Source organism: Crocodylus porosus, unplaced genomic scaffold (assembly GCF_001723895.1).
Source record: "Crocodylus porosus isolate Cpor-Errol unplaced genomic scaffold, CroPor_comp1, whole genome shotgun sequence".
Classification (NCBI taxonomy): domain Eukaryota; kingdom Metazoa; phylum Chordata; order Crocodylia; family Crocodylidae; genus Crocodylus; species Crocodylus porosus.
This window is the reverse complement of record NW_017728917.1, coordinates 34843575-34854076: the sequence shown is the minus strand read 5'-3', so window position 1 is coordinate 34854076 and position 10502 is coordinate 34843575. Positions and strand designations below refer to the sequence as shown.

Here is a 10502-nt window from a genome sequence, read left to right as displayed (position 1 = left end):
AGGGCTGGGGCAGGGGTGGGCTCCCTTAAGTGCCTTGGTCTGCTGGCTTTGCAAGGGTTGCTCAGTGGGCCAGCAGTGGCAGTAGTCCCCCGCCATCCCCCAGCGGGCTTAGTTTAAAGCCCGGTGGAGCAGGTCAGCCAGCCTGGCTGAGAAGAGCCTCTTCCCCAGGTGGGAGAGGTGGAGGCCATCTCTTCCCAGCAGCTTGCTGCCTCTTCCCAGCAGCTTGCTGCATTGCCTGTTCCCTTCACGAAGGGGTAAAAGCTCTCCTCCCCCAGTCCAGTGCCTTGTGCCTGCTCCAGTTACTTAGTGGTGCCTGTGAATGTCCCTTCAGCCTTTGTGCTGCCTGCCCCTGCACTCCCAGCAGTATGCTTTGCTGTGGGCTGGCAGATGGGCAGACATGGTATCAGAGCTGCTGCTTGCAATCAGGCTTGTTACCTCAATTCTTCCCATGCTCCCAGGGCCAGCAAGAGGGCTGCGGAGCAGTTGTCATCATGTGAGACCCCACAAGAGCAGCGTCAGCGATGGGACCTGTCTTTGGCCCCTTGGGTATAGATTGGGTACAGAGTGGGGCAGACAGTGGAAAGGGCATAGCAGAGTTAGGTCCTGTTCTCACTGTTGTCACCTGGCACCAGCTAGATCAGTGGTTTTCAACCTTTTTAGCCTCCAGGCACTCTGCCATATCTTTGTAGCTCAGTGATTTTTTTGTTTTTGTTTTGTTTTGTTTTTCAACTGGTGTGCTGTGAAATTCAGAAAAATTATGGAGCAGTGCTTTAAGGCTAAAAAGGATGAGAACCAGTGGCTTAGGAAGTGCTGCGTTCCCTTTGTTCAGCTATCCTATTGAAAGAAGATATCAGGTTAGTGTTGTGACAGTTTGTTTTTGGTATATCCATTTTGCTTTTTGTCTTTTCTTTACGGTCACATCTTTTAATTACTCTTTCTTTCAACATGTATTCCAAAATTGTACATGTTGTTGAGGTCAGACTAACAGGACTGTAGTTGTCTGGATCATTCTTTCCTCCCCATCTGAAATAGACTGTGACTTCAGTTTTCCCCAATTGTATAACGCTACCCCCCTCCCCCCACCGATTTGATGGATGTATTAAAAATACTTGCCACCAAATCTGTTATGTGCCTGTTTTTTTCAAAATCCTGGCACTGAAATTATCTAGTTCTTCTGCCCTGTCTGCCCTATGTATTGTAGCCCTCCTTCTTTATTTATAAAGGTGGAGAACCTTTTCTCTTTAATATCCTTTGCTAGGTGGATCCAGCTGGACTCCTGGCATTTTTCACTTTATTCCTACATTGCTTGACCTTGAAATTTTAGCTTTCTTTGCTGATTAATCGTTTTTCCATCTTTGTAGGCTCTCTGCTTATTCCTAACATGCTCTTTCAGGTTTTTATTAAGTCATTGTTGTCTGGAGCCCTTTCATACAAGTAGCAGGTACCCCTATGTTGTATTTATTTAAATCTATTAATTGAAATGCAACATATATGTTAGTGTGCTTCCTTTGTGTGATACCTTTTTAAGGTTGAGCTCATTTCTGTGTGGTCAGATTACTATAGCATTAACTTGGTTGGAAGGCTTAAGAATATTACACTGATTCTACTGTTATTAAAATAAGCAAAATGCAATGTAGTAAATAGGAATATAAAATTAAAGTCCATAAATATAGTTTGAATTTCTTGCACATTTTTAGATTAAAACTTACTAAACTGCTGCACTTTTCTGAGGGTCTCTAAAATAAGGAATAACAAATACAGTAACTTGCAAATTACTTTCTATCTTTTAATGTAAAAAAAAAAAAATAGCGTGTCAGTACATTAGCTAAAGAACTATTATAGTGTGTATGGAGAGAGAGGCATACAGGAATTGCACACTCAGGGAAAGGACACGTGTTAACTCATTTAAAATGCATATCTCTGAAAGTTTGTTCTTTTCCCCCTTACAGATCTGATACCCCTCTGATATATAAAGCTGTGCCAAGCTGGTTTGTAAGAGTAGAGCACATGGTGGAGAAGTTGTTGGAGAATAATGCTCAATGCTACTGGTAATGTATCTTTTATATATTTTCAGTTTAAGAATTGCTTATTATTAATCTCTCAATTTTTTTATTCAGTAATATACAGTGATACTTAGTAATACACAGTAAAATTACTGTTTATTTCTTTTATATCCTAAGTTACTGAAATGGTGACATGGACAAAGCCCAGAGCAGATTCCCAATTTGAGGTTTGTTTGTAAAACTGGAAGTGGGTGAGAGCATAGAAGTGATGTTTTTGGTGCTAAAAACCAGAGGTTGATAGAGGTTAATACCCTCTGTTTTAGTATAACATTCCAGAAAACATCTACTTTAAGATGGAGCTAGTGTTAGGACATACCAATTACTTAATATAATACATTAAAGCAGTGTACAGCAGCATTTTCGGCTGACAGTCCAGTATCAACCTAACTGAGTTCTGAGGTAAACCAGCACTAGGACCTAGCTGCTGCTGTTTCCCCCTTCTACCTTCCCCAAATGCTGCTGAAGCCAGCCCCAAAGCTCTGGGCCAAACCCTGTGGGATGAATCTGGCCAGCAGGCCATAGTTTGCCAAACCCTGCATTAAGGTATCTTGCAATTATTTCAGCACCACGTTATAAACCGGAAAAGCCCAAATAAAGTTTAAATCCAAATGTGTAAAAGCATGGAAAGGTTCATTGAGAGCGACCAGACAACCGTAACTCTGTCCTTTAGTGGTACATATGCAATAAACATATGGTTATGATTTAGGCGTTTTATTATGTATAATCCCTGGTAGGATGAAATTGTTTTGGAAAAAAAAGTCTCCCCCATATTATGTTGCTATAGGACAGATATGGTTATTTGAAATGGTGTACTTTATGTATTTCTGAAATGTCAAGAAGTTAAGTGAAAACTGTGATAGATAAAAATGGGATGTTTGGTTAAAAATCACTTAGGAAATGAAAGGAGTGTACTTGGTAGCCGAGTTAGTCTGAGACATGCAAAAAACTAGAAGTCTTGGTTCCAAAATGATACCTTTTATTAGACCAACTGGAAAATGGCAAGAAAATTGTCCTTTTCTGCAAGCTTTCGGGATCAAAGTCCCTTCGTCAGGCTCTGGGAAAAGTGTAGGTGGTACAAGGAACAGACTGCCCCCAGAGGTGGTACAAGCACCTACTCTGGACTCCTTTAAGAAATGTTTGGATGCTTATCTTGCTGGGATCCTGTGACCCCAGCTGACTTCCTGCCTTTGGGCGGGGGGGGCTGGACTCAGTGATCCTCCAGGGTCCCTTCCAGCCCAAATGTCTATGAAATCTATGAAAAAGTCCCCATAGGTAGGAAATAAGCTTCATTTTTGCAAAGAGGGAGCTGGAGTTGGAAGTCTGTCCCTCTGGGTCTACGAGAGTGTCTTTGTGAGCTGTGTTGAGTAGCTCTTTGATGTGTTGATCAGGTAGAATTCCTTCCCTGAAGGTGTCAGATGACAGGCAAAAAAACCCCCAAACCTTCCTTGTTCTGCAATGAAGTTTAAAATCCAAAACCGGCTAAAATTCGGTATCTTCCATGTTTCAGGGATGTACTTGGTAGCCGTGTTGGTCTGAGGCAAAAAGACATACAAAAAACCAGAACTCTTGGTTCCAACATGGCTACTAAGTACATCCCTGAAACATGGAAGTTGCTGAATTTTAGCCGTTTTTGGATTTTAAACTTCATTGCAGAACAAGGAAGTTTTGTTTTTGGGGGTTTTTTTGCCTTCCTGCCTGCCATCTAACACCTCCAGGGGAGGAATTCTACCTGATCAACACATCAAAGAGCTACTCAACACAGCTTACAAAGACACTCTCATGGACCCAGAGGTACAGACTTCCATCTCCAGCTCCCTCTGTGCAAAAATGAAGCTTATTTCCTACCTCTGGGGACTTTTTACCTTCTTGTACCATCTACACTTTTCCCAGAGCCTGACGAAGGGACTTTGATCCCGAAAGCTTGCAGAAAAGGCAGTTTTCTTGCCATTTTCCAGTTGGTCTAATAAAAGGTATCATTTTGGAACCAAGACTTCCAGCTTTTTGTATGTCTTTTAGGAAATGAAACAAATTATTTCTACTTTTCCCTGTAAAATGATAAGTTCTTTTTTGAAAAAATATTGAATACCCATTTATTATATTAACCAAAACACATGGAATTATGAGAGATGCTGTTGTTCTGAGAGTCTTGGACTTTATGCATTTTGGAATATGCTGAAAGCACTTGGGGATTTCATCTTGTCCACTGATTCAGGCTGTTTTTCAAAATGTGTTTCAGTATCCCTCTCCCCCCTTAATTTCAGTGCCTGGTTGAGAGAAACAGATGAACTGCTAGTAAATTTGCTATCAAAGAACAGGGGGTACAGGCAAAATTAGAAGAGCCCATTTTGGGTGTACTTGGTGCTACTTCCGTTGTTCTCAAGTGCTGCAATATACTTTGCTGATTGACTCCTCAAAGAGAATCAAAGCTTCTGTGTTGCATGCTTCAGGGCTCTTGAAATGCAGCCTTTCTGAGGGGGTGACTTGACTTTAATGAACAATTTGTGTCATCACAGTGCTCCTGAGTGGTTGGTACAGGTAGCAATTAAAATCTGCCTAAATACTTTTTGTGTAGTTCTGTTTACATGGAAGCCTGTTTTGGTGGTGGCACAATTAGAGAATGTTAATTTGAAAGACAGATTAAGCAGCTTCTTGATCTAGATTGTCCAAAATGCTTCAAAGTTGGCTCATTAGTCTGTAGTAAGCAAATGAGCAACTTGGATTTATAAGAAGTCTCTGTAGTAAGCATAGCTTTCGGTTTTCAACAGCGGAGCATGCTAATCCTTCTGGGAAAAAATGTATAGAGAAAGGTGAAAGCATTTGTCCTGTGCTTTTCTTGCTTCTGGAAGAAACCTCTATTTTTTTTTGATGAATACATTATTTATGAGCCAAATGTCAGTCTGGAAAGTACAGTTACTTTTATTCATAAGGGAACAGTTTTCCTGTGGTAAAGACAGCATTTGTTTTTGTTAACTTCCATTCTTGGTATGGAGAAGGCAAAACTTGAAGGCATGTATACAAAGAATGTCATTTCCCATAAGAATTTAGACACTGCTTGAACCGATTTAGTCTTCACAGTCGGGATTTAACTTAAGCCTGCTCTAGAGGTTTTGAATTGGTGGTAAATTTCATCTCCAAATATGGAAGAAAAACTCTTGGAAAAGGTACACTAGTGGCATAAGTCCCTGATAGAAAGTGCTGTCTTTCTCAGTCTCTCATTATTCCTTGCAACCCACTTTCCAAGTGATCTTCTCAATAGGTCATTGTAAAATTCAAGCAGTCATTTGTGTTGTTTGAGGGGAAAATGCCTATTGTGACAGTGCATTCCATTATTTAACTGAACACCTTTTTGCAAAAATAATGTGCAAGTTGAAGCCCTTTCATTTTGTGGTAGTCATCACTGAAGGAAACCTGGCCTTTTCAAACACTTTGTAAAATGTATCTGTTCCTCCGTCCATTGTGTGGTTTCGTAGTAGAAGAAGAAAGGGATGGAGGGGGAAAAATCATATGTACATGGTGTAGTTGTTAAAAACAAAAACCGATTCTTATGTTAGCAATTTTGAAGTGAACTTTTAAACTCTCTTCGAAAAGACCTGTTCATCTAGTGTGTCTGTCTACATAACTACATGAAGTCTTTGGGCCTGATCTCATAGGTGTGAATAACCTATTTTCCATTACTTCAGTTATGAATATGCTCCACTTCTCAAAACCAAGATATATGCTGAAGTGAATTGGGTATATTGATAAGGTCATGGGAGTAGGGCCTAACTTTTTACATTCAGATTTGGGATCTCAAGGGCTTCTTCATGTCCTAAAATAGGAGAATTGGAAATAATGCCTTTTTAGGCTGAATTAACCTTTGCAAATGAGTTTAATGACTCTGTTTCTTTTTTTAATATTAAAAAGACTGTCCCTTAAGAACAGCCTTTCTCCTCTCTATAGATGTTGCTTTTGATAAAATAGATTGAATATAGTTGGACAAAATTTTATAATTTAATTGAATTCCTAATTAGTTTTTTAATGAGAGAGCTAGCTTTAAAATCCCACTGGTACAAAAACACTTGTAATAAGCTAATTTGAAAAAAAATCTGCCAGTATCCTAAAAAAAATAGTAAATAGAATGATGCTTCAGAATGTAAGTACAAGCTCGGAGCTTTCCAAAAAAAATTCTCCACCCCCTTGTATGAGTTGGGTTGATTTATTCATTTTACTGGCTGTTGAAGAAAAATTTCCACTGGAATTTTTTGAAGTGGAATTGGACTGTTTTCTGCCTTGTCAAAGGTGTCAGAGTAAGTTTGGGCAGAACAGGGAAAGCCTAAGAGCTGAGATCCAAAAGCTCTAGGAATCTACACTAAACCACCACATGCTCCTATAATAGTCTTGAATTGCTAGAATTGAATTTTCCATGCAACTTTGGGTAAATAATTTAAACTAAATACCTTAGTTTCCCCACTTGTAAAATGAGGCTACTTTCTTAATTTATAAGAGAGTTCAAAGTCCAACTTACGTTTGAGCTGATGAGCAACAAAAAAACTTATAAAAAAATAAAATACATTATTTTAACACTTTTTCTCACAATGGAATTTTATAGTTGTATATTGATAAACACAGGGGTGACGCATAGGGGGTACATGCAGGTGCACGCTCACCCTTAAAAAAAGGCACTGCTGACAGTGTCAGCAGCATCTGCGGGCGATTGCCAGTCGCCACCCCACCAGTGACACTGCCAGTCACGTCTGCAGGTGGTCCACAATCCCCACTAGCTGTCGCTGCTGGCAGCAGCTGTTGGCAGTCGCTGACCCTTGATTGGTGCTTTCCACCCTCCCACTGCCGCCATGCCCTCCCTGCCAGCTGCCAGGGTCAGGCGTCATTCATGGATAAACTTGAAGGAAGTAGATGTGCAGATTCAACTGTTGCTTGCAGATTTCAGTTGAAAGTATCTTTCTTTCACCTGTTATTACCTACAGGTTTTGCTAGAATGAAGTTTGGCCAAAGGTGTGTATTTTGACTACTTAGCACAATTGCTACTTTTCAGGCCTACCAAACCTGTGACGTAAAAGATCCTATTAGAGGGGAAAAATTAAAATGATGGAAGGAGAGACATAGGTGTGAAAAAGCAAATAGTTAAAAAACAAACAAACCTAAAAACCTTTTAGATCCTAGAAGAGATAAGCATGAGAACATTCACTCATTTGAAATAGTGGTATTTAATGCCTGACATCTTAGTTGATGCCTTTAAAACCACCATTTATCAATCATGTTTAGTATTTGAAAATTCTTAGTAAACATGTGCTTTGCTTTTTCCAGTTCTTCTAATATTTTTCACTTAGATGCAAGTGTGTAGAAGTCTAGGAGTGTCCAGCTTCATATTTGGCTTTTAAAGCATTTTGGCACTGAGCATTCTAAGAGAGGTTTTAACTCACCAGGTCCAGATACTTAATTTTTCCTTGGAGAGTCCCTGCTCTCCCAGGAGAAGCCACAAGGGTGCAGGCATTTAAGAGTTTTCTCTCAGAGCAAAAATGGCCACTCATGGAAAGAAATAACCTGGGAACAACCAGAGCTAAATCACTCTCTGGAGAGTTTTTCTCTTGGGGCTGTTTGGTTCACCTTGTGCTGCTGCTAGTTGCCCCTGGGGAGTGCCTTACCTGGGGGCTGGGGAAGCTGTAGCTGCATAACTCCTGCAGCTTGGAGCCGGACCAGCAGCTGCAGTGTGGCTCCGGCTGGCCAGGCTCCAGTTTTGGGCAGCATGTGCTGCCTCCATGTGTGCCACCCTACTTATTTTCTGCACGGGTCTTTCTGACCCCTGGTTCTCCAAAAACCCCCTTGCACAGCAAGGTAGCAGCAGAGGAAACGCCTGAATGTGTGGTGTGTGGCACTACAGATGGGTCTGTGGTGCCATGTACCATGCAGCTATGCTTGTCTGGACACAGCCTGGGAGGTTGGCTGTCGGTACACATTCTCTTCAGGGTGAAGCCACAGCAATCTTCCAGTGTCCAAGGTGCTTTTTTTCCCCCCTCCTTGCCCCCTTGGGAGACAGTATGTCACTCACTGGACTGTCTTAACTCCAGTTGAGCAGGGAGCAGAGTAATGTCCCTGTTGCAATGCCCGCATTTTGTAGTAGGGAGATGGGCTGATTTTGAGTAGACGAGGTCAGCCAATTAGGGCTGCCCTCTGCACTGTTGCTATCCTGTCTCCAGGCAGATTTAGGGAGATGATACAGAACGCCAAGTTCTGTGCACAGAGGCCAATTGGTTGCTGAACATCAGTAGTGCAAGCTCTCTGCTCTTCAGAGGCTTAGCATTCAAGTGTCTATTCAGGCATCTCCAGCTAAGGTTTTGTTTTTTGTTTTTCCTGCCAGGAGAACAAATGAATGCTGGACCCAGTGATCTGTAAGGTCCCTTCAGCCCCTAAAAACTATGAAACTATGAATTCTCTCACATCATTTGATCATGTATTTGGAGCCATAGGTCCTTTCGCTCCTTAACCCAACCCATTTGTCCCCCTTTAACAGTAATCACCCTCATAAAATGTGTGATCTACTTGCATATTAAGTTATACAGTTTGTTAGAGTACACAGAAGAGGTTGCGGGTTTGGAAGAATGGCCACCAAACCTATTGCAATCTGTTGTGAATGAGGGAAGTGTATGTGTTTCTTGTTGGCCTCTTACTTCAGTGTTTCCCAACCTTTTTGTGCCCAAGGAATGCTTACATTAATTAAAACTTTCTGCAGCACACCTATTAAGGCATTTCCCATCCTCATACCTATTGTAGCTCATTGCCATGGCAAAATTTTGTGGTACACCTGTTCATTTCTGATGGCACACTGTTTAGGAAACACTGTCTTGAGCTTCTAAATCTCTTGTTGGATTCCTATGGGTAAGAGGCTAGAGTACCGAATAGTGCACAATGCCTTAAATTGTAGGAAATTGGAGAGAAGATTATCAATCTAGCAGATCTGGTCCCAAAATCTGTATTCAGAACTATTTCAATGAAATATTGAGAGCAAAATATTAGTGCAAAGATTAGGATTTTTCCGATAATATTAGTATTTATGCGTATCCTGCTCGCATAATGATTTTGATAATTGAGATGTATGTACCTTGATTACCTTCCTCATTGCTTTTCTGCCCCTGCTGCAGCAGATTGTTCAAGGCAAAGATTGGGCTTATAAATCACCTACCTACTCATGTGACCTAGCCTTCACCCCACTGCCCTGCCTTTCCCCTTTCACTTTCTTTTCTCTTTTTCTCTTTTCTTCTTCCCTGTTTCTTTTCCATTTCTTTTCTCTTTTCTTCATTCCCCCTGCCCGCTGGATACAGACATCTTTGCCCACAAAGTACAACACATTAATTCCTGAAATAATCAAACATACCATTATCCAGAATTGTCAGTGGGTGCAAAGGAACATAACTTAGCAGATAGAGGTGGAGTTACTGACATGTATGTCAAGATCAGCCTCCTTTATGGTGGAATGGTGTTACGGTATTTCTGCTCTTCATTTTTCATTCATGACTCAAATTTTTCTACAGTAAAATTTATCTTATTGTAGTTTTTATGTGTAATACTTAAACTGATCTTTTAAAAGGATTAAAAATGGGGAATACTGAATTCACTTTTGAGGGGTTTTCCTGGATTTTCTTGATTCTAGAAATAACAAGTCCCACAATTCCTCTTTTGTTGTTTGTTCAGAAAAGTTTTAGTTGATCATAATAAATGGATGCTTTTCACAAGGTTTTTCTTTCAGTGCAGAAGTTGCCATGTTTTTTAGTTTTATTTATTTGATAACTGTAGAATATTTTTAGTTTATCAGCTTTTAATTGTGTGCTTTTTGAAATTTTTAATATGATCTCTGTATTGTCTCTCTGCGTGCTTGCTTTCAGTAATTTAATGTATCTTGGATTCATGATAGAAATTAGGCTTCTTTTATACTAGTCAGTTTTATAAGCACACAGTAAAGTCCAGACACTAGATGGTAGCATTTGTTGGGAAGAATACAGATTTTCTTTTTTATATCTGGACTGGGACGTGAAGAAAGTCCTACTGCAAAAGTAGTCCCATTAGCATGATATATGAGTGCTTTATTACTGGCTGTATTTGGATACACAGCAGTTAATGCTGAACTTTCAAGATTTGTCTTCCACAGTTGTGCCAGTGCATTTTATTCCAGTATAGTTTATCTGAAATTCCTGTTCAGACGCTTGAGCAGAGGTTGGCAGTTCTGGCAAATATTCAGCAAATACTTTTCTTCCTTTAAGGATGACCACCAAGCTCTCTGTTGTTTGCACCTAAGATGCTGTTTAAACCAAATCTTAATGTATTAACCTATTATGACATCAAGTTCCTGCACAGTTGATTTACCATATCGGCATATAAGTGTTGAATATCATTTCCCTCACAAGACTAAATCTATTTGGCTGCTTACAGATGTTTGAACCCCCCCCT

General features: G+C 40.3%; 1 protein-coding gene across 1 annotated transcript in view; it reads left to right on the top strand.

Annotated features, from left to right (window-relative positions):
* Positions 1–10502, top strand: part of IARS (isoleucyl-tRNA synthetase) — a 213973-nt gene that overhangs the window by 72946 nt on the left and 130525 nt on the right. The window contains exon 14 of the mRNA XM_019537053.1: positions 1950–2048. Within this exon, the coding sequence (XP_019392598.1) occupies positions 1950–2048 (99 nt within the window). The remainder of the gene's footprint in view (positions 1–1949; positions 2049–10502) is intronic.